Raw genomic sequence first — 25137 nt, 5'->3', positions numbered from 1 at the left:
CGATATCTTGGCCAAGACATCCAAGTTAGACAATTGTTAGAGAAGTGTGGGGACGGCCCCTTCCTGTTCCAACATGACTGTGTACAAGTACACAAAGCAAGGTCCATGAAGACATAAACAAAGAAGAACTTGACTGGCCTGCACAGAGTCCTGACCTCAACTTTTGGGATGAGCGCAGACTGTGAGCCAGGGCCAGGCCTTGTCATGCTACATCAGTGTCTAACCTGATGTAGCATTCCTCTTTTCGATTCCAGAAGAATGTTCAAAAATTCCCATAAACATGGTGGAAAGCCTTTCCAGAAGAGTTGAAGCTGTTACAGCTGCAAAGGATGAGGCACATCCCGTTAAACTCTTTGGGTTAAGAAATGAATGTCACTGTGTGAAGGCAGATGAGCAAATGCTTCACAATATAGTGTTCATTGGATGTCCAACAACAGTAACAACAACAAACAAACCGTATCCACCCGTGTACCTCTGTATGAGCCATTTTACAGAGTAATGGCAGACTGGCCTATTAGCATATACAGAGAAATTGGTAAACCAAGGAGCGCAAAGGCTATCAGATGACAAACACATGAAAGTTATTTCTGCTAGCTTCAGTCTGCTTGTCAGCAGCTCACTCTCACAAGCAGTCAGTGAATATATAACAGGCAATGCAGAAATGTGAATGTAATCACAAGGCAAAGACTGGAGACCATGTGCCATGTAGAGCACAAAGAAGCTGTTAACTGTTTATCAACCTGATGGGGGAAAAAAAGCAGAATTTCATTGTATATGCACGATGACAATAAAGTCCTATTCTGTTCTATTCTTTTCTATTTTATTGCATTTTACCTCAAGAAATGTGGGAACCACATAAAACATGTGTGAGAATGCTTTAGAGATGTCAGCATCATAGTTATAGAATAAAAGTCAACATTACCTTCAGCACCATGTAGTGAAAAGGAAACATTCACAGCACTTTGAAAGTGTGAAGAAATACATGAAGCAAACTGGGGTTCAGCCCACGATCACCATATCCCCGGTACGTTTATAGTACCTGTTCACGTTTCCTGATCACACTAGTTTATAGATGCATCACAGATGGCCTATAACCCTTCTTCTCATAGAGCCAATATAGCCTGTATAGATCTGAATGGAAATGCATCAAAATTATAAAATATAAAAATGTCTGTAATTCAAATTATAGTTAAATTAACAAATGATGCCACTCTGTGTCAAGCTCAAGGGAACAGTAGTAACTTTAAAGGGAAAACATTGATTTCTCTCAGATGACATTATGTAATATCATTATGTCATATTAGCAGCAGATCATTTACATCTAACGTGCGACTTAGTGCAGATGTTGTGGTTTGTTTGGAGGCTGCTTCAGCTGCATACTGGCTGTGAAATAAGCCTCCAGCTGTCACATCAGCAGCTGCTGTGGCTGAACACACCTGCCTGTTCACAGAACCGCTCTCACCAGGTAGAATATGGTTTAGAGCCCGATGCTCGTGACTGATGTTTCAGACCAAATTCTGTACGAAACATACAAACGTGCCTGGTCAGGTATGGGTATAAAATCATATTGCAATACATGTAACTACTTTAAACTCAAATGAAAACTGGTTTAACACCACAATAAATGCACTGGTGAGCTGTGCCACATAAAAACGCCAGCGATGGATGATTGCAGAGGCCTTTTCCTGGTTAAAGAAAAAAAGACAAAATACGGAGGGTTCAAAGTGCAAACTATTCTCAAACATTAATTGTTGCACAGATGTAACAAAGATCTGTCTGTGATTGAACGACTTGGAAAGGCTTATCATTTAAAGCAGGGACATCAAACATGAGCACCGGGGGCCAGAATCCAAACTGACTCATTGGATAACTTTGGACGATGTGAAGGAGGCCGTACATTTTGGACCCTTTACTGTATTTTAGAGTTGGGTTTAACTGAGGTTATAACACGCTCAAATTGACTTTAGCAGACAACGGGAGGGAGGAGGAGCTTACCTTACAGCCTTCACAGGTGATGACCCCGTAGTGGATCCCTGATGATTTATCTCCACAAATCTTACAGGGGATTATTTCAATCTGAGCTGCAGTGGGAAAATAAAGACAGTAGGTCACACACAGAACATCAGAACAGCTGATATATCACAGTTTGTCATGTAGGTTTCATCTATGTGCAAATAAAGGCGTTTTCCACTGGTCCCCACTTAACCGTCCAACTGTCACTACACCTTGTTACATGCGGTATATGAAATGTTTAATTTCAAAGTTGTCCAGCTGTTACAATGTCGAAACCAGACACAATAACAACAAAATGTACCAGTGTGATTTACTGCCACAGCAACATCATGCAACCCCTGGGAATCAGATCTAGTGCAGAACCGCATTACTGGAAGAAATTCAGGACAAAAAAAATAGTCCCAATTAGCTTCATATGAAAGATTGTAAGACCTTAGCAAACACAAGCCTTAAGCTTCTGTGGTCACAGCTGGAAAAAAGAAAGAGGTGCCACCATTTACAAAAGCTAAAGGAGACTTTGAAAATCTCCATGTAAAATGCTGGAGTCGACTCATCTGTCCATCCGGGTGTAGAACAGTGCGCGCTCTCTGCAGTAATCAGGACAGTGTGCTTGTATGGGCTCAAAATGTTTGTACTTGTAAAAAAAGATTTGTATGTGTAAAAAAGATTTCTGCGTGCGTAAAAAATTTTTGTGCGTGCGTAAAAAAGATTTGTATGTGTAAAAAAGATTTGTATGTGTAAAAAAGATTTGTGTGTGCGTAAAAAAGATTTGTGCGTGCGTAAAAAAGATTTGTATGTGTAAAAAAGATTTGTGTGTGTGTAAAAAAGATTTGTATGTGTAAAAAAGATTTGTGTGTGTGTAAAAAAGATTTGTATGTGTGTAAAAAAGATTTGTATGTGTGTAAAAAAGATTTGTATGTGTAAAAAAGATTTCTGCGTGCGTAAAAAATTTTTGTGCGTGCGTAAAAAAGATTTGTATGTGTAAAAAAGATTTGTATGTGTTAAAAAGATTTGTGCGTGCGTAAAAAAGATTTGTATGTGTAAAAAAGATTTGTGTGTGTGTAAAAAAGATTTGTGTGTGTGTAAAAAAGATTTGTATGTGTAAAAAAGATTTGTGTGTGTGTAAAAAAGATTTGTGTGTGTGTAAAAAAGATTTGTATGTGTAAAAAAGATTTGTGTGTGTGTAAAAAAGATTTGTGCGTGCGTAAAAAAGATTTGTGCGTGCGTAAAAAAGATTTGTGCGTGCGTAAAAAAGATTTGTATGTGTAAAAAAGATTTGTGTGTGTGTAAAAAAGATTTGTATGTGTAAAAAAAAGATTTGTATGTGTAAAAAAGATTTGTGTGTGGACTTAGCCAAAAAAAACCCTGCAAGTTACAACTACAAATTTTGACCCTATTTTTCTTCCTTTCATCTGATTGGTGAATGTCATGTCAATCACAAATGTAACAATCCAATCAGAGAACAGATGGGTTTGGCTCTCGGAGGGGCGCTTTTTACACACACACAAATCTTTTTTACGCACGCACAAATTTTTTTTACACATACAAATCTTTTTTACAAGTACAAAACCGATTTTCAAGTACAAAATATTTATGACCACATTTTGAGCCCATATGCTTGGTAATCACTGTGCTGAATAATCTGTGTTTGATGGATGTAACTCTGCGATATTTTTATATTAACTCAATATCCTCTGGGACAAATCAAACAAACAGATTTTCTGAACATTTGTAATGTGTAGTCCGAACTATGATAATGTAGTTTAAACATTTCGTCTCACTCTGCTGGGCTCGGCTGGATGTATTTGTGCCAAACACCAGCTGCTAACAAGGAAGTTACAGAGTTAGTTACAGAGCGCCCTCTGGAGGAGCTTTGAAGGGTTGAAGGGTGTTTCTCTTGTCTGTTCTTTACTTCTTTCACTTACTGGCAATTTACCAATACAAAAATATTGGCAAATGTTGTCTAATATCACTCAGGCTCCTGCCAAAATTAGCCCCTAATATTAGGTGAGGAGTTCTTAAGCATTTTACAGGTTACTGTAGAGAGCAGGTACATGCAGCACTGATTAAACTGTAGGAGCTCATCTTTCAGACAGCAGCACAGCTGAAAACTCACTCACTGCATGTATTTATACTCCCAGCACTTTGGAACAGAGTGACAGCTCAGCTCTGAGATGCTATTTTTAGCAGAGCAAAGTTATGTAAGTGAGCAGTCACATTAGCACACACATACACACACACACACAATCACAAGCTTTCTTCACGTAGAGACACAACAAACAAGACGCAGAGAAGAACCGCCTTTGTACAATTATTAGACTACAATTATAGAAGATGGAAACCATCAGGTTTGGTTTAAGTATTTTGATCAGCTTCTTCTTCACCCTGAATTTATTTGAAATAATAAAAAAGACAGATTTATTTACTTATCATAAACCCCGAAATTAATAAAAGGCATAAAGAATGCCTCACTAGGTGAATGAAACTAGGAGTGCAAGAAACATTATTTTTATTATATTTCAATCAATTAAAAAAAACATGAATTCTTAATTGATATGTACAGTTTTGCATATTTACTGAGGCGACCTCTTCAAACGTCTTGTTTTGCTTGAACAACCCCATAATAGTCAGTTCAGTACAAAGAAACAAACACAAAAATGACCATAAAACAACATCAATAAAGCTGTTGCATATTTGTTAGTTCCTTCCAGTGACACACGCGCACACACGACACCCAGCTTGTATGGCGTGACTTCACTCTGCTCCCTCCCTTTACACCTGTATGGCGCTGCAGTCTCTCGCCCCTCCCTTACAGAATGACTGGCCACCTGACCCAGTGAATGAAGGGCTGCACGATCGCTGCTGAACCCAGTCGACCACAGCGGGACTCAGATTAGGAAAATCTCCAACAACCCTCCTAAGCAGAAGCCACTCAGAGGACAAGTGGGGTTTGGACAGTTTGGTCATTTCCACAGAAAAACAAAACAAAACAAAGACTCCATGCAAATATTTAAAATGCAAATGACACATTTTAATTTGTTAGTAGAAGAGTTTAAATGTATTTAAAATGATTTTATAATCTGCACGAGTGTGTATTCATTGATAAATGAGATTTATATCCTTTGTAAACCCAGCATGTATATGCAGGTTTTTCAATTTAAGCAATATAAAACAGAAAGCAGCACAGAAAGAATGTTACAGTGGTTATTTTTTAAAACCATTTTTACTTTAATGAAGTCCTACCATTAATTATTGCTTCAATCTTTATGAGTCGACTACGCACCACAGACCTTTAGCCTGGCAGCGATTACTGAGAGGGACTAGAAAGAGAGAGCACATTTCTCCCACACTGCCTTCCTGTTAAATCCAGAATTCAAAATCCTGCTCCTCACATACAAGGTCTTAAATAATCAGGCCCCATCTTATCTTAATGACCTTGTAGTACCATATCACCCTATTAGAGCACTTCGCTCTCTTACTGCAGGCTTACTTGTTGTTCCTAGAGTATTTAAAAGTAGAATGGGAGGCAGAGCCTTCAGTTTTCAGGCCCCTCTTCTGTGGAACCAGCTTCCAGTTTGGATAAAGACTTTCCTTTTTGGTAAAGCATATCGTTCAGCTTATAGATCAGGTGACCCTGAATCCTCCCTTAATTATGGTACAATAGGCCCAGGCTGCTAGGGGATTCCCATGATGCACTGAGCCTTCCTTTTTCACTGACCATGTGTTTCTACACCACTCTGTGATTCATTAAGAATTATTATTAATCCCTGGTTGTCCTCTGCAGCATGTCTTTTTGTCCCTCCCCTCAATACACAACTGGTCGTGGCAGATGGCCCAGCCCGGCCCCACCCCGCCCCGCCCCTCCCTGAAACTGGTTCTGCTGCAGGTTTCTTCCTGTTAAAAGGAAGATTTCCCTTCCCACTGTCACCAAAATCCTTACTCACAGGGAGTTGTCTATTTTGGGGGTTTCCCTATTTAAGGTCTTGTAAGGTCTTTACAATATTAAGCGCCTTGAGGTGACTGTTGTTTTTGCTTTGGCGCTACATAAATCAAATTGATTACAGGCCAAATAAACAATGTGGTTAGGTTTGGGTTGATGCAGGTGGAATTGAAGGCTGACAGAAACAACAACTTCATTGCCCATCTAATGGTATTAAAACAGGGGTGAAACTTAATGTGTTCACACACATGTCATATTTCCTTTACTGTACTGCTAAGTCCACAGAGGTTTTGTCTTTCTACAGACCTGGAAAGTGCTGGAAAGTTCTCAGTTATGTATTAAGATAACTTTTATGAGCAGCATTCATCCTTCATCATCTTAATACAAATCAAATCCAGCACAAACACAATCAGTGTGGTAAGGTCACCATAGAAAGGGACAATCTCAAAACCCACAGTTCAATGGATGGGCTTACCACCCATTGATCACACCCGATCACCAGCTTCAGCTCAGAGTGCATACAGCTGTCAGCGCTCCCCCGAACAGTACACCAACCACATGATTCTTAGAAGCCCAAAGGTAGCGCTTCTCAAGTCCTTGGAAATGCACAGGAAGCCCTCAAACCAGATGTTATATGTGGTAAACTCAGCAGCTCATAAAGTAGTGGTTAGCGTGAGCAGACGCATCAGTGGAGTGTGAACAAGATGTTACTCTGTGACCACACGACACTGCAAGCTGTTTGTACTTTAAGTGTTTAAAGTCCATCGAGACACTTTTGTAAAAAACAAAAACAAACACTTGTCATGTGACTCGCTGGTTTTAATAACTGAACTTCGCTACGTTTAGTCAGAGAGAGCCAACTCTACAGGAGGTATGATGTGCTTTCAAATATACAATGCATTTAGAAAACACATAACTCGAAGCACATAACAGGCAGGACCAGTGATCCTGATGAATATTCAGTCTGAATCACGGCTGAGCTAATTAATCATTTCCATCTTCACTTTTTCTAGATTAACACCACTCTGTCCGTACAGCTGGGATTAGAGGCAAGTAGGACAAATTAAAAGCTAATTATTATAATGCTATGCAGAAGGGTTGCTTTTTTTAACTTGCAATACTGATTAAATGTTTAAAACGTGGCAGCATTGCTCATAGCAAAATTAAATAAAGCACTGATAATATTTACAGGGTCAAATTTCACAGGTAAAGGTTTTATAACAGATCTAACTCGCAATGCTGGGAAATATCATTGAGGGGAGGGCTACATGGGGATGGAAAAGGGCCAAACAGACCTGAAAGGGTATCACAACAGATTACAGAAAGCTCTCAAAGAGAAAGGAATAGTTGGACCGAATGTGGCACATCTGCATTTTCTGAGCCTCGGCTAAGGTTAAGCCTCGCAGTGTTCTACCTTATGTTCACATAGGAGACACTCATCCACATAAAAGTGTCTCCTATTTACACTGTGACTAGTTACCAGATACATGCTGCACAAATAATTTGGCTAACACTGCTCTTCGTTATTATTTGAGAAAGCGACTGTTCGCTTATACTACCTATTTTTGCTTAATATCAACACCATTGATAACACCGATTATCTGCCATGATCATGTTAGCTGGCAAACCATGTTTGGCAAGCTAGCGAAGTCAGCTACACACTGAATGAATCAGAGCCTAAGGGTGGCACCAATATATCTGAGTTACAATAAATGAGTACAGGTAATATAAGGGGTCAAAATGTACCAAAATGTGACAACAGCTTAATGAAAAACCACCTGCATTACAAATGATGAACAAATGATGACTCGGACTGCAATATAACTGTCCACGAACATGTCCTCAAGGCTTTTTATTCAAGTCTACGTGATTTTTTTTTCTTTAAGCAGAGTTCTACAAACAACTCAATTCAATTCAGTTTTATTTAGGGCTGCTCGATTATGGCAAAAATGATAATCACGATTATTTTCACTGAAATTGAGATCTCGATTATTTGACGATATTTATTTAACCCTTTAAGACCTACTATAGAACCAAGTCCGCCAGAGCATATATTTTTTTTGTTACATGTTGTAGTGCCATTTGTGGGAGCATTTCAAGTTGCTATACAACTGTTATATCCCATATTTTAATAATATATATGCATTAAGTATATAGTAACTACATTACTTGCAAAAAAGTGCAATAAACTACAAAAGAATTGAAAATCGTTTTTGTTTTTTTTTTTACATATATTTCTACTTGGAGAAATTTAAGAGGCTTATCCCTCAAAACTTTAAATACAAAAAAGTTGCAAAAAATAGTTTACAACAACAGGAAATTTATTTTGAGTGTCTTCATAGTTTTATTTTGGAGATACACCAATTTTTATATACTGCAGGAAAAACAAAAAAACAATCCTTTGATGCAAATTAGCAAAGAAAACAGCATGTGCATCAAAATAAACTATTTCCAGCAATGCAATTCGAGTTCTAAGCTTCCCAGAAACTATTCAGAAAAGTCAAAGATGACCAGTATAGGCTTTTAAGGCCTACAAGTAAAAAACTACATTTTCCGCAAAATGGTGTCACTTCCGGTTTCGGCCAGGAAATGGCGGACATGCGATAGTTCGTGCTGACGTCTGTTTCACTGTAGGAAGTTGTTGGGTCTGTGTTTCCACAAGCCTCGCTAATTCTAGAGACTTATTCATCATGAAAAAAACAAGACAGTCGATCGATCGATTATTTGCGCAAGGGAGGCCTCGTCTGTGTCCACCACGAAAATGACCCCCAGGATCTGACCTCCTCCTGCTACCTTTTATTGAGAGACAGTTCACACAAAACACGTCAGAACAAAGCCACGCCCCCTTGGTTCTAAGACAAAGCATTTTATGTACATGTGTGAACTTCTGTAAGAGTGTGTGTGTGTGTGTTTTATGTGAGAATGTGTGAGTGTGTGTGTGTGTCAGACCTCCTGCTGACCAAAGGGTCGTAAACCCAGGAAGTTTACATCAAAAGAAACAGATCTTTGAGCCTGCTACAGCCACAACTTAGCAACTGCTAACTGCAACTCCTTCCTCTGCTTCGCTTTCCCTGTTTTACCTGCTACACTTACAGCTATTCTTTCTACAAGCATTTTACACTTAACTTCCACTAATGTCCCTTCAAATCCATATTTTTCACACCAACAACCTACATACTGCGTGCTGCCCGGTGAAAATTTCTCCATAAATTTTACATCCCCTTCTAAGGCAGACTTACACATTTTATTCCCCATTACAAGACAACAATCAGCCACACTCACGCAGACCACGTCTGGCCCGCACACACACACAACATAGGCCTATCGCTTGCGTCTGCACACACAGCTAGCGCTCTCTGTTGAAAACTCTCAAACGCCCCATATGGCGGAGAATTCAACCTTCGGACACTCTCTAACGCCCCAAATGGCGGAGATTCTGGACTCTCTTCACGGCGGAGTCACCGAACCTAGGTTATCTCTACGCCCCACACGGCGGAGAAGCCTGCGTCTCTCTCACGCGGCTAGCGCGCTCCCGTACCTGCAGTCAACGCAGGGTCACGTAGCTGCTCTCTAAGGCCTTCTGTACTCACTGTTTGTTTACGTTCATGGGAAGAGTCTCTGGATCCCGTCAATCGTCATCCATCCCGAGAGGAGGTCAGGCGCAAACTTCCCGGCCTGGTGACAAAGCAAAGTGAAACACCAGGGCTTTACGTCAATCATCCCAGACGTTGCGGTGGCGTCCTCTCCCTCTCCTCGGTGGATGCAATGTGTTCGGCTCCGGCTCGAAGGACCAAATAAATGTTGGGTCTGTGTTTCCACAAGCCCCGCTAATTCTAGAGACTTGTTCATCATGAAGAAAACAAGACAGTCGATCGATCGATTATTTGCGCAAGGGAGGCCTCGTCTGTGTCCACCACGAAAATGACCCCCAGATCTGACCTCCTCCTGCTACCTTTTATTGAGAGACAGTTCACACAAAACACGTCAGAACAAAGCCACGCCCCCTTGGTTCTAAGACAAAGCATTTTATGTATATGTGTGAACTTCTGTAAGAGTGTGTGTGTGTGTGTGTGTGTGTGTGTGTGTGTGTGTGTGTGTGTGTGTGTGTGTGTGTTTTATGTGAGAATGTGTGTGTGTGTGTCAGACCTCCTGCTGACCAAAGGGTCGTAAACCCAGGAAGTTTACATCAAAAGAAACAGATCTTTCAGATAGGATGTATCTACAATAAAACCTCCCCCAGCTTAGAGTGGTTGGAGAGGTGGTCAGGATCAAAGGAATGGCTTTGATCCTACTGCTTGAACTAAGACTGTACAAATTTAAGAAACACAATGGCAACATTCAACAATTAGACTTAACAGAAGTGTTACGAACAGCTGATCGGATCGGCAAAGCGTGTTTCTGGAATATTATGTTTTTGTTCCTGCAAGCGCTTTTTATGCAATTTTTGCAAAGCTTTATGTGGAAGGAAACCATGACCTAGGACAAGCTGATGGCATAAGATGCAAGTACAACTCCTCTGGTTTCATATGCAAAACAAATTATTGCGCTAGCTTAGACGGTTCAGGTTCTACAGGGATTTAAAAATAGTTACACAAAATGGAGCGTGCTGCTCTGACCAGCTTTAAAGGGTTAACAATAACAATGTATTGAATAATGACTTTAAAAAATAATATAAAATAGTGTGCAACACCACTGAAGTTTTTTTTACCTCTCTTTTCAACCAACGGCAGTCACTCTCCTCTCCAAATAACTTCTGCTTAGCTTTCCGAGCTTCCCTCGGGTCCTCTTAATTAGCGGTCTCAAACCTTTTTTGCGCCACGGACCGGTTTATGCCCGACAATATTTTCACGGACCGGCCTTTAAAGTGTCGCGGATAAATGAGGGAGGGGCTAATAATCGGCTCAGTCATTTTTAATGATCGTTGAAAGCCCAGATCGTAATCGTGATTAAAATGCGATTAATTGAGCAGCCCTAGTTTTATTTATATAGTGCCAAATCACAACAACAGTCGCCTCAAAGCACTTTATATTGTACAGTAGATCGTACAATAATAAATACAGAGAAAAACCCAACAATCACATGACCGCCTATGAGCAAACACTTTGGCGACAGTGGGAAGGAAAAACTCCCTTTTAACAGGAAGAAACCTCCGGCAGAACCAGGCTCAGGGAGGGGCGGGGCCATCTGCTGCGACCGGTTGGGGTGAGAGAAGGAAGACAGGATAAAGACATGCTGTGGAAGAGAGACAGAGATTAATAACAGATATGATTCAATGCAGAGAGGTCTGTTAACACATAGTGAGTGAGAAAGGTGACTGGAAAGGAAAAACTCAATGCATCATGGGAATCCCCCGGCAGCCTACACCTATTGCAGCATAACTAAGGGAGGATTCAGGGTCACCTGGTCCAGCCCTAACTATATGCTTTAGCAAAAAGCAAAGTTTGAAGCCTTATCTTAAAAGTAGAGATAGTGTCTGTTAGGGGTGGGCGGTATAAACGATATAAATTTGGCCAACTGTAGAGATTTTGACAATACCACGATAGCGCATGTTGATGGTGTCATCAAGTTGCGCCCGTTTTGGTCGAAAGCATTGCAGCAGCTAGCAACAACATCATCTGCCAATTATGCCGGGCGACAGTAATAGCAAAGAGACAAAGCACTTTTGGAAGATGGGGAAAGCCGAAAACTGTGCTTCCTCCACTTCCGTACCATTGATTCCTTAACCGCTGAATTCTCTCGCAGCTGCTCTATTCCCATGTTGTTGCAGTATACTAATGACTAACCTTGTATTGTGGATGGATTATCTCAGTTGTTCTCCTGACTGAAGTTTGGTCCATTTACAGCATCCTGCCATGCAATTGCATTTGTCCCTAACCACCAAAAACCCTCACGTTAATTTTTATCGAGTGGAAAAAGGTTAGCGGCCATCCTTCAACTTCACTGTGCTAATGTTATGCTAACATAGCTGTTTTGCTAGCAATCACGTAGCACATCATTTTAAACCAGCTAGCCGAACTTCAGTAACCTTACGAACGTCACTGCTGTTTAGTTTTCCATCTTCATTTATGTTGGAAGTGATAGCAGAGCTGTACTTTTTAATTTTTTCAGAAATCTCTCAGTCAGAATATGCTATATCATGTTTAGGTGGAAACTAGCGAGCTAACTTCCTGCTAACTTCTAACTCTGTTACATCTAATAAATTCTGTTTTTATGGATGCCTGGATGTGAAACTGAATTGTTACACCTGGTAAAGCAGCAACACTAATCATTTTATTAAAGATGAAAGAATTTAGAAAGTTTGTAACTCTCAGTGATGCCGCAATGTTCGTTTGGGACCTGAAGCAGACTGAGTTTTGGACCCTGATTACTCCGCGAGGCTCCTTGCTACGGCAGCTGTAATGCTCCGGGAATCCATCAAGCGGTGCGGCTTCGTAGCTTAGCAAAGTCAGACTAAAACATTTTTGACAAATTTCTGCACCTGTGTACTACATAAAATCGGTTCGAGGTCAGTGAGCACAACCAGAATTCACAGAAGGCGCATTGTCAATTTTTGAGAAAATTAAAGGAATTTAAGTGTGCCTTATAGTGTGTAAAATACGTTACAGAGAAGAGAAGAATATATCGCGATATATATCGTTACCATACATGCTTCAAATTATACCGCGATATGGATTTTAGGCCATATCGCCTAGCCCTAGTGTCTGTCTCCAAAATCCAAACTGGAAGCTGGTTCCACAGAAGAGGGGCCAGAAAACTGAAGGCTCTCCCTCCCATTCTACTTTTAAATACTCTAGGAACAATAAGTAAGCCTGCAGTGTGAGAACGAAGTGCTCTAATAGGGTGATATGGTACTACAAGGTCATTAAGATAAGATGGGGCCTGATTATTTAAGACACAAGATGGGCTTTACGTCTACCAACAACTGCTCACACTGCCAAACCAATTCACCGGACAATTATATCCATGCTCTTTGGTTCTGTCCACCAGTTCAGAAGTTTTGGCGCGAGATATGTGAAGACTTATCAAAGTGTCTGAAATGTAACATTCCAACTTCCCCCTTAGTGTGTTTGTTGGGCAGCTTAGATAATGTCACTTCAGAAAAGAATATCGCCCATATGGTTTTCACTGCCCTATGCATAGCCAAGAAAACAGTCCTCATGAACTGGAAAAATAAAAATAATCTTAATTCTAACCAATATAGAAATTATCTATTAGATTACATTAGTCTTGATACAGCCTCTGCCACCACATCAGATCAATTGCTCTGGGCCCCTTTGATCAGCTCCATCACCTAGTGGGGGTGGGGGGGTCATAGTTTGGTCCCGCCTTCACTGTTGTGATTGGTGTGGGGGTAGGGACAGGCTTAGGGCGTCGGGGGGTTCCCCGGAGGCATCTTCCTTGGGGGGCTCAACCCGGGGTAGCGGTCATGTCCGGTTAGGGGCTCTGTTGGCTCTCAGGTGACTGTTTCCTCGCGGCTGCGTGCAGCGGGGCTAGGGGAGGGTCTGTGCTGACAGACGTGAGTTACTGACCTGGTAGCCTGGCTGCCCCTGGGTGGGTCCGGGATGGGCGTGAGGTTCTGGGGGCGCTCCGTCTCTGGGCTGGGGCCCGGGCCGGGCCTCGGGGGCTTGGGTCCTGGTTGGTGTGTTGCCGGGGTTGTGGGCGGGTGGGTGCATGGGGGCCCAGTCCTGGAGCAGGGTGCCGCCGGTGCATCGAGCCACCTGGGGGGCTCTTCAACTGGTGGGGGAGATTGTCACATCTTGCAGGAGCTTTCCTCTCTTCAGGAGCTCTCTCTGCAGGAGGGGGAGATACAGGAGAGGTGGAGGAAGATCTCAGCCTGGGTGTTTATTGTCTTATGTAGTCTGGAAGATGAGTGGATGGTGGGGTGGGTGCAGTTTTCTCTGTGGTGGGGTTGGGTGGACTGTCCCGGGCTCTGTGGGGCCGGGAGGCGCTGCTGCACTGGGCCCCGGTCTGGATGGGCCTGGGCTCCCTTTCCCTGGCGGGTCGCGGAGTATGGGGGTGCCTACTGGGGTCAGCGGGGGAGCTGGCCCCAGGGAGGGGTCACTTGCCCCTCCCTTCCTTCCCTCCCCATCTCCAGCTGCCTCCCTCTTCCTGCTCCACCACAACCACCCACACATGCAGGACCTTGGAGTAGGGGTATGTCACCAGGGTGCAGAGGAGGCTACCCTCCAAGGTTTGGAGGCCTATCTCCCCCTTCCACCACTTCCCCTGCCAGTGGCGGACTCCCTCAGACATCGGTGCGTTGGTGGTTCTTTGTGTCCGGGGATGGGCGTCCAGGTACACACCGGTTCACTCCTTGGCGGCCGCTTATCGGGGCCTGGAGCCTGGGGCTCGGTCGGGCCACTTCGGAGGTGGGGTGCCCCCGGCCTCTCGGCCTGGGGCTCGGTCACTCAGGCACGGCTGGCTGCCGGCGGAGCTCACGGGCGCATCACTGCAACTTCCCCTGGCTTCTGCTCCGCGGCTGCTGAGTGAGCCCTCATCTGGGACTCTCCTCAGCTCTTTCTGGGACAGTGGCGCGGCTGCCCCTCTGTTGGTCTTCCTTGGTCTCTTGTGTTCTTGGGGCCTCTGGATGTCTGGAGTTTTGATCTCCTCCATACCTGCTTCATGCCCTGGAGGACGGGGCTGTGGCCCCCCCACACCCTCTAGCAGATCATTACATGAAGGAACCTTTTAAAAAAAAAACCAAAAAACAAGCGCGTCCATGCTCACAAGTGTACACACGGGTGATCACACCCACAAACTACACCCTTTTTGGCTCCTACCTCAAAGCACACTGTGTTCTGTTGATCTTATGTGCTGCACAATAATGTTTAATATTTAGTATTTACTGTCATATTCCCATATATCATTGTGATGTTGTTTATTCTATTACTCTTGTTCTCTTCTGCTTGTTTTCTTTTTTCTTTCTCAGCAGGTGATCCAGGTGATTGATATATGAATTTTTTTTTTTTTTTTTTTGCTGCCCATTCTTTTGCCCTTCTCCCCCGTCCCTCTTCTCAGCTGTTTCTCTTTCCCTCTTTCTTTCTCCCCTTCTTTCCCCCAGTCAAGTCTGTCCCGTATTCAGTAAGTGAAAATAAAACAAACAATAAAAGGTGAATCAAATGGACCATCACGGCAAGGCTGGGATGGTCAATTTGTCAAAGTAAATCCGTTGGGCATCTTTCTTTGCCTTTAGACAACAATTCTGATGGCAAAAGAGCCAAACGGGACAGGCGAAAAAAAAAAAAAATAAGACATTGTATGTGAGGAGCAGGATTTTGAATTCTGAATTTGACAGGGAGCCAATGAAGGGAAGCCAATACAGGAGAAATATGCTCTCTCTTTCTAGTCCCTGTCAGGACTCTTGCTGCAGCATTTTGGATTAACTGAAGGTTTTTCAGGGAGTTTTTAGGACATCCAGATAATAATGAATTACAGTAGTCCAGCCTGGAAGTAATAAATGCATGAACTAGTTTTTCAGCGTCACTCTGAGACAGGATATTTCTAATTTTAGAGATGTTGTGCAAACTGAAGAACGCAGTCTTAAATATTTGTTTAATATGTGCATTGAAGGACATATCCTGGTCAAAAATGACTCCAAGGTTCCTCACAGTGTTACTGGAGGCCAAGGTAATGCTATCCAGAGGAAGAATCTGGTTAGATACCATATTTCTAAGATTTTCAGGGCCGAGTACAATAACCTCAGTTTGATCTGAATTAATAAGCAGAAAGTTAGTGGCCATCCAGGTCTTTATGTCTTTAAGACATTCCTGCAGTTTAACTAATTGGTGTGTGTTATCTGGCTTCATGGACAGATAGAGCTGGGTGTCATCTGCATAGCAGTGAAAATTTATGCTATGTCTTCTAATGATGCTGCCTAAGGTAAGCATGTATAATGTAAACAGAATTGGTCCTAGCACTGAACCCTGTGGAACTCCATAATTAACCTCTGTGTGTGAATAGGACTCTCCATTTACATGCACAAATTGGAGATATTATGGTCGACAGTATTGAACGCTGCACTGAGGTCTAGCAGGACAAGCACAGAGATGAGTCCACTGTCAAAGGCCATAAGAAGATCATTTGTAACCTTTACTAAAGATGTTTCTGTGTTGTGATGAGCTCTGAAACCTGACTGAAACTCTTCAAATAAGCCATTCCTCTGCAGATGATCTGTTAGCTGTTTGACAACTACTCTTTCAAGGATTTTTGATATGAAAGGAAGGTTGGAGATTGGCCTATAATTAGCTAAGACTGCTGGGTCTAGAGATACTTTTTAAGTAAAGGTTTAACTACAGCCAGCTTGAAGGCCTGTGGTACATAGCCGATTATTAGAGATAGGTTGATCATATTTAAGATTGAAGCATTAATTAATGGCAGGACTTCTTTGAGCAGTTTCCTTGAACTGTTTGGAGGAAGTAAGTATTGAAGTTAACTCAGAAAGATCAATTGGAGAAAAAGAGTCTAAATGAATATCAATGGTACTAAAAGTAGCTGTAGATAATATTACATCTGTGGGATGATTATGAGTCCTTTTTTCTCTAATGATTAAAATGTTATTTGTGAAGAAGTTCATGAAGTCATTACTAGTTAACGTTAAAGGGATGGTTGGCTCGACAGAGCTCTGACTTTTTGTCAGCCTGGCTACAGTGCTGAAGAGAAACCTGGGGTTGTTCTTATTTTCTTCAATCAGTGACGAATAGTAAGATGTTCTGGCTTTGCGGAGGGCTTTCTTATAAAGCAACAAACTATTTCTCCAGGCTAAATGATGATCCTCTAAATTTGTGACACCATTTCCTCTCCAGCTTATGAGTCATCTGCTTTAGGCTACATGTTTGAGAATTATACCACGGAGTCAGGTACTTCTGATTTGAGGCCTTAGTTTTCACCGGAGCTACAGTATCCAGAGTTGTACGTAGTGAGGAGGTAAAATTATTAACAAGATGATCAACCTCTGTTGGAGTAGCGTTCAGATAGCTGCTCTGCTCTATGTTGGTACAGGGCATTGAAGATGATAACAGTGGGCGGATTATATTCTTAAACTTAGTTACAGCGCTTTCAGAAAGACATCTACTGTGATAAAGTCTACTCTCCACTGCTGTGTTATCAATTATTGTAAATGTAAATGTTATCAGGAAATGATCAGCCAGGAGAGAAACACTGTTAAATGTTCAGTTTCTATGCCATATGTTAAAACAAGATCTAGAGTGTGATTAAAGTGGTGGGTGGGTTCTTTTACATTTTGAGAGAAGCCAATTGAGTCTAATAACAGATTAAATGCCATGTTGAGGCTGTCATTTTTAGCATCTACATGGATGTTAAAAATCACCCACAATAATTATTTTATCTGAGCTGAGCACTAAATCAGATAAAAAGTCTCAGAAATCAGACAGGCCCAGGTGGACAATAGATGATAACTAAGTAAGACTGGGCTAAGCATCAGGCTTTAAAATGAATTAAAAGTCTGTGTGGATCTTTGGTTGATTAATAGGCTGGTGTGAAAAATTGCTGCCACACCCCCCCTTCGGCCTGTGCTTCGAGACTTCTGGTAGTTAGAATGACTCGGGGGTGTTGATTCATTTAAACTAACATAACCATCCTGCTGCAACCAGAGTAAATCGATTTGTTGATCAATTACTAAGTCATGTACTAACAGAGACATGGAGGAGAGAGACCTAATATTTAATAATCCACATTTCACTGTTTTACTCTTTGGTTCAGATGTGGATACTGTATTGTTCTTTCTTTGTGATTTTTTAATGTTTAAGTTGTTTGTTGCTGGTTTTTAGTTTGTTTTTTGTCTGTTTGGGAGCTGACACAGTCTCCATGGATATGGGTTTTGGGGGGGGGGGGGGGGGTAACAGGAGCTGCAGAGAGGTGTGTAAGACTGCAACTCTGCTTCCTGGTCCCAACTCTGGATAGTCATATTTTGGGGGGGTTTAATAAATTTGTCCATATTTCTAGAAATGAAAGCTGCTCCATCCAAAGTGGGATGGATGCCGTCTCTCCTAACAAGACCAGTAGGGGTGCAACGATATTCGTATCGATATTGAACCGTTCGATACAGTGCTTTCGGTTCAGTACGCATATGTATCGAACAATACAACATTTGTAATTTATTTTATCAACTTTCCTTCTGACGATGCTGTCAGTGTTGAGCGCTCAGTGAATCTGCGTTCGACTACTCCGCCTAGGCTGCACTGTCGAGCGCAGATCCACTGAGCGCTCCACACAGACAGCATAGTCAGAAGGAAGAGCGCAGGGCAAGCTAGCGAGACAGAAGTTAAGCTCTCCTTGCAACATGGCAAGTTGAACCTCTCCCACCCTCATTCAGATCTGGCGTTTGGAATTATTTTGGTTTTCATGTGACGTATGACCCTGAAGGTAAGCACGTCATGGACTAAAGTAAAACAGTATGTTGCATGTGCCACGCAATGCTCAATTACATGGGTGGGAGCTAGTGTGTTAGCGCAGTTAGCTCGTTAACGTGTTGGCCGTCTAGCCCCATGCACAGGGCGATCGGGGTAGCTCGTTAACGGAGATTTGCCGTGTTGTGGCGTTAAGGTCATTTTAACGAGGTTAACCTGAAAGCACTAGTGGGAACACAACGAATATGACTGCACATTTACACAGACATCATCCTAGTGCAAAGACAAAAACAACAAGCATGCATGCTACAAACTTTACCCGAGTCATTTAGACAGCCGTTAGCACATGATTCTCCTTATGGGGACTTGATATGTTTAATATGCTGCTGAGAATATAGCCCAGAAGAAGCGGATAGTATAGCTTTTATTTTGGAAAGAGCCATTTCTCTGTAATAAACTCTTTTCCAAAGATGAGTGATTTCTCAATCAGATACAGGGCTCGCAAAATCGCTAGCCCGATGTCCTGGGGCTAGCGATTTTTCCAGTCGGGCTACCAAAATCTATCTCTGCCCTGCCCGTCCGGCTATTGTAGGAAGGAAAAATATATGTCAATGCTTTTGAATTCTTTCGGAAATGTAGCTGGGTAATTATGTCATTGGCATCGGTGAGCCACTGTCAATGGCATATTGAAATCGCGTTTGAATTTGCGCTTGTTTTTTTGCTTTCACTTTGCAATCGCGTGAACTGTGTATAGAGAGCGACAGTACTGATTGGTGAGTGATGATAATTTGTGCACCAATTCCTCTGACATCGTCTTATCAATCGTTAGCTTACTATGCAAACATGACAAGTGAAATCTCCTGCAGCAAGCTTAAACATGTGAGAGGTTGATCGCGCAGAGAATCGCTGAGCTTATGTGAGTGCGTGTGTAAAAGCAGCAGTATATATATTTTAGTTCTGCTGAGCCAAATAAGACAGGTCAGGGTGAAGAAGTGACAGCCAAAGAAAAGCTTACCGCAAAACGGAAAAGTTATGACAAATCAGACTATAAGGCAAAAAGAAAGTGCAGCTTTATGGTTTCATGGCCAAAATAATTTCTGTGGTTGCGATATGATGAGCTAAATAACCAGGGGTGCAGATAAGTGGTCCGCAGGTGCGCATTCGCTGTCAAAATAAAAAACACGCACAAGGGTTAGGGTTAAATTTAAAAACTGTACTTTTGAGTTAAAATAATAATAAATAATAATAAATGACAAATTAAAAAGGCATGAACATTTTATTTTGTATCGAAAAAATATCGAACCGTGACACCAAAGTATCGAACCGAACCGAACCGTGAATTTTGTGTATCGTTGCACCCCTAAAGACCAGGTTTCCTCCAGAAGGTTTGCCACTTATCTATGAAGCCCACATCGTGTCTTGGACACCACTCAGACAGCCAGCAATTTAAGGAGAACATGCGGCTAAACATGTCACTCCTGGTCTGATTGGGGAGGGGACCAGAGAAAACTACAGGAAGACAATTGACTATGGTTGCCGTTGTCTCTAGCGTCACATGTCTGAGAACAGAATCACCAATTACCAGAGTTTGACCCCCAGCGGGTGTGTCACCGAGTGGGGAAAAACGGTTAGACACATGAACAGGTTGGTCGTGTACCTGGGGCTTCTGTTTAAAACTATGCTTCCTCCTCACCGTCACCCAGCGGCCCTCTTTCCCCAGCTGCTTGGGGTCTGCCAGGGAACAGCTAGCGGGGCCTACTCCATCTTCGGCTGTACCAGCTACAGGGGCCTGGCTAGCTAGGGGTGAATGAAGGGTGCGAAGCCGAGTCTCCAATTCAGTAATCCTGGCCTCCAGAGCTGCAAAAATGATACATTTGTTACAAGTATCATTACTGCTAAAGGAGGCCAAGGAGTAACTAAACATCTGACACAATGAGCAGGAAAGTGCAGGAGGGACAGGTGAAGAGGCCATGCTGCTAGCGAGTCGGCTATGAGCTAAGCTAAGCTAGCGAAACAGTAAAGACACAGTGAGTGAATACTTTGCCTATAAGTTAGGTAGTGAGTACACAGAAAGTGGGCTTCGGGTGAAGCACGTGAAGATTATACTATGAAATAAGAAGGTATCTAAAAGTTCTTAATTAATTTGCCGAGCAGATAAGCTACTCAAAAACACCACTGTGTTTGAGCAGGAACAGGACATTCAGTAAAACATTCAGTAAAACAAACAGCTGAATAGCATTTCTTCATAAATACAGTACTTGGACTTCCAAAATCAAAACAAGACAGAAACATGACTTTTCTGGTTTCTCCTGTTTTGAGGTGACGACAGATCAGTATAATTGTCTCATGCACTCAAATTCATTTCAAAGAGTACACAAACACCACATGAACTTGCCCAAACACATCTGTGTCAACAGTACTGGTCATATTCATGCTTGCTGACATGAAACCATAGTCAGGCAGATTTAGATCTGAATAACACAGTCAGTCCTGACTTCTTCCATTATTAGGAAAACATGGCTACCACTTTAAACATAATGGATCCCAGATTTCATCACCCATCAACACAATCCTAATCCTTGATCATCATCCCATTGGAAGATTGTTTAGAAATGGACAAATGTTGGTCTCTCAATTCATTTGTTGCTGTTGCGAGTGTTAGGAGTCAGACCTCGTCCTCCTCCTTCCACCTTTCTGACAACATTTCACCATTTTATTTTGGTGAAATGTTGTCAGAAATATCTACTCACTTAGACTGCACTAAGGATGACAGAGACCATGAACACTGTTTTATCTGAGAGGAGCAGAGAAGATGAAAGGTAGAAAAAGGGTGAAGCAGAAGCTGAGCTCTCTCTGAGGGAGCTTCATACACAGGTCTAACTCTGTACTGCTTAAACCGATTCACAAACAGAGGCTTCGCCACATGCTCTGCAGGTTGACGGGTGTTTTCACAGCAGAAGCTTGAGCAGACGCTGACAAACATTAAAGCTTTGTGAAAGTTTATGGCTGCATCTATGACAGCTGATGAGTCATTAAAACAATTTCCTCCGAGGGTTACTGATGTAAAGAGTGAGAAGAAGAAGGTGGGGGTGGCACGTTGTCACAGCTTACTTATCAAAACCAAAGGTCAACTTAAGCTGCAGGGTAAAAATCAATATCATGATAATTATCACTCCTTAATTTTATTTAAACCCCAGGTCACATAAAGGCTATTTCATCCTGATCATTCTGGGATTTATTTCCACCAACTGCTATTATTACTATTTGTTACATTTTCTTGCTCTTTTTTTTTTTTTACATCATTACAATGTCAGACCATCAAAATTTCACAGAACCCAAGATGATGCTTTTTCATTGCTTAGCCCTGGACCTATATACAATCAGTTTACAGCAATTTAATTTAAAAAATAAAAACAGAAAAAAAAAGCAGAAAATGATCATGTTGGAGGTGCTGAAAGACTGAAATTAGCAGCTTTTCCTCACTAAATGGCCAAAGTGAAGGTGATGTAAGCTCTTCTACAGTTGTGTACTTTAATATTCCCACATTAATCCATGTGTCTAATCTTCTAATGAACTACGACGGCATATGAAGCTCAATGATGGAAGGAAAATCTTTGATACTGAAGTTTCAAAGTTGTGAGAAAAACGTGGCAGATTTGTAATGGATAACTCGGAAAACAGTGTTTTTTGGTTAAGGAAACTCATCACTTTGGGCATCAGGTTTGCCATGCACCATGCCAACGTTGACCTAATTAAATTATGCTTTTGAATTGGGTTTAGCAACAAAGAAATGATTCTCAGCTAAAATCACAAACATCATATTATCATAAGCATGCAGACTTTGCAGAGATGCTGTTGTGACCTGGGTCTATCCAAAAGAAAAGAGCAGACAAGAACAAAAGCACAATGAACAGATGCAAGGATATTACTGGTTACACCTTTGAGCTATTCGAATGGGACTTGTGGTACCACAGGACACAATCTGACTGATTATTAAAGCAACTGATCCCCACAGTGTGGAGACTCAAAGAGGTCAACATCTTAGGCAACAGCACTAAAGTTCCATATGCTATTTGGCAGATGGACTCTTAGGATAAACCTTATGGTATAGGGATTCCTGGATGCATTGATGATTTCCGTTGTTGGATGGAGGCATCAAAAACAAATAACGATGCCAAGGTTGTTGCTGACTCATATTTAAAGCGTTGTGCTTGGGTTGTTGTACAGAGAAGTTTTTTTTTCACATATCTGCCACTTTAACATAAAAAATTTTGACTCTTATTTTTTCCTACCTTCAGTGGCCCTAACATGTACCCAGCACTGTTCTTCATATTATACATTTTGCATGATCTTCTACATATTTTTAAGTTACTTGATGAATAACTTGCTTGCATCGGTGGTTTTTAATATAACATAGTAAAAAGACCACTTGGAACAAGGATAAACTTGCGTACCACTCAACATATGAATTGCCACTACTTAAAGACCAATTATGATGTCATCTTCATCATTTTCAATCCAGTCCTTTTATCTCAACAATAAGAGCAATTTTTATTTGCTAAGCTACCAAAGCACAAAAACTCATGTCCACCGATCAGGTGATCACTGAAAGGTGAAGTAAATAACACTGATCGTCTCGTCATGGTGGCACTTCTAGAGAGCAAGTGAACATTTGGTCCTCAAAGTTGATGTGTAGAATCACCAAAAACAGGTAGGCGTAAGGACTTGAGCGCCTTCAACAGGGGCCAAATATTAATGGCTAGATGAGTCGGTGAGAGCATTTCCGAAGATGCTGCTCTGGTGGGGTGTTCCTGGTCCGCAGTGGTCAGGATCTATCTAAAGTCATCAGAGAAAGGAACAATGGTGAACCAGAGTCATAAGCGGCCAAAGCTCACTGATGTGCATCACAGATTATTACGTATGGCGCTGCGTAGCAACAAACAAAGCAGGATGCTCACGCTGACCCTGTGGACTACCAAACGAGCCAACAATGGGCATCTGAGCATGAGAACCATGGACTAGTGGAGTCCATGGTTTGATGGGTCAGAGCTGTTAATAGCAGCAAAAGGGGGACCAAACACAGCATTAGTCAGGTGTTCATAATGATCTTCTTGCTGGGTGTAATTCAAGAGATGAACCCATGTTGTGCCTACACATAGGAAATAATCATGCAAAATACATTAAAATGCATCTTTAGGCACTTTCAGGTTGTCAAAAAAAAATTTGTTGACATTTCTTTAGTTGAATCTAGAGCTGGGCGATAGAACGATAACGATATGTATCGCGATATAACTTTTACTCGATAGAGAAATTAAGCTATCGCGATAGACCTCGCCGCTCTTGTCCTCTTAAAAAAAAAAAAAAAAAAAAGGTCAGCCAATCCAAATTAAGTAGCGCAGAGCCGAACCAATCACAGCCGCAGCGTCACGTCGCGTGACTTGTTACGTACAGCACAAGTGCCAAGCCGCACGTGTGTTTGTTTGGGAAGCAGCCAGCGCGTAATGGAGGAAATGAGTGTGCCGACTAGAAAAATCAACCGAGCGTGACCGAAGAGAAAACAGATGATGGTTCCAATGCCGGAGAGATTGTCGAACGGAAGAGCCATAGAAGTTCCGTAGTGTGAAGGTATTTCGGCTATTTCAAGTCTGACAAAAAACAGAGTAGCGTGCACTGTAAATTGTGCCGAAAGCAAGTCTAGAAATACAATAAACTGGTGCATGCGTCACACTGTGCGCCACGTTATTGTTTCGGTGAAATGAATTTCTACAATACTGTTACTGTTAATTCTACTCTCTGCAGTGTTTAAATGCTTACATATACACACAGTTACTGTCCCTCCACACATACGACTCGGTTCTGCTTCTATGCCCCAGCTTTGTTTACTTTTTCCCACCGAGGCTTCTAGACTTCTGATTGGCCAATATTTCTGCACGGTTAGGAATCTAGCGCCACCTGCTGCTTTGGCATGTTCATAGCAGCGTTTTCCTTCATTTCTGCCTTTATGTGTGGACGGGATTATTTTTTAAAACGAAAACGTAAAATCTCCGTTTTCAAAAATACCCGTGTACGTGTGGACGTAGCCTCAGTCTCTGACTGGAAGCGCTAATTCGTCATTCGGCTTTTGTCAGACTAAAGTAACTGTTAAAACTGTTTGAAAAGCTAAGCTATACAACAAGGAGAGATTGAGAATTTCCTTTTAGTTCTCAGTTTATTTGATATTGACAAAAGTTAGTCAGTTTTGTCTGTTCTTCTGTAAAACAAACTAAGATTTATTTTTAGAATTAATATTTTGTTTCTAAGTGGAATTGACAATTTAGTCTGTTTCGTTTGTTCTATTTTGAAACTTAAACGCTTTAGCGGCTGCCTTTTGTGTAGTTTGCAATATTTGCCTTTATTTACAGTGGGGCAAAAAAGTATTTAGTCAGCCACCGATTGTGCAAGTTCCCCCACTTAAAATGATGACAGAGGTCAGTAATTTGCACCAGAGGTACACTTCAACTGTGAGAGACAGAATGTGAAAAAAAAAATCCATGAATTCACATGGTAGGATTTGTAAAGAATTTATTCGTAAATTAGGGTGGAAAATAAGTATTTGGTCACCTCAAACAAGGAAAATCTCTGGCTCTCACAGACCTGTAACATCTTCTGTAAGAAGCTTTTCTGTCCCCCACTCGTTACCTGTATGAATGGCACCTGTTTGAACTCATCATCTGTATAAAAGACACCTGTCCACAGCCTCAAACAGTCAGACTCCAAACTCCGCCATGGCCAAGACCAAAGAGCTTTCGAAGGACACCAGGAAAAGTATTGTAGACCTGC

The 25137-nt window shown here is 41.8% G+C and overlaps 1 protein-coding gene across 2 annotated transcripts in view; it reads right to left on the bottom strand.

Moving 5' to 3' along the window:
- The window catches only part of LOC146640183 (nuclear receptor ROR-alpha A-like), a 189719-nt gene that overhangs the window by 22647 nt on the left and 141935 nt on the right, over nt 1-25137 (bottom strand). For both annotated transcript variants that reach the window (XM_085350327.1, XM_085350333.1), the window contains one exon: nt 1996-2081. In XM_085350327.1, coding sequence (XP_085206453.1) covers nt 1996-2081 — 86 coding nt within the window. The remainder of the gene's footprint in view (nt 1-1995; nt 2082-25137) is intronic.

The sequence above is a fragment of the Diplotaxodon limnothrissa genome, linkage group LG1 (assembly GCF_057381915.1).
Source record: "Diplotaxodon limnothrissa isolate DT_005_m linkage group LG1, D_limnothrissa_male_GT1.1, whole genome shotgun sequence".
Classification (NCBI taxonomy): Eukaryota; Metazoa; Chordata; class Actinopteri; order Cichliformes; family Cichlidae; genus Diplotaxodon; species Diplotaxodon limnothrissa.
Note: the sequence above shows the minus strand (reverse complement) of the source record. Positions and strands in the feature narration are given on the sequence as shown.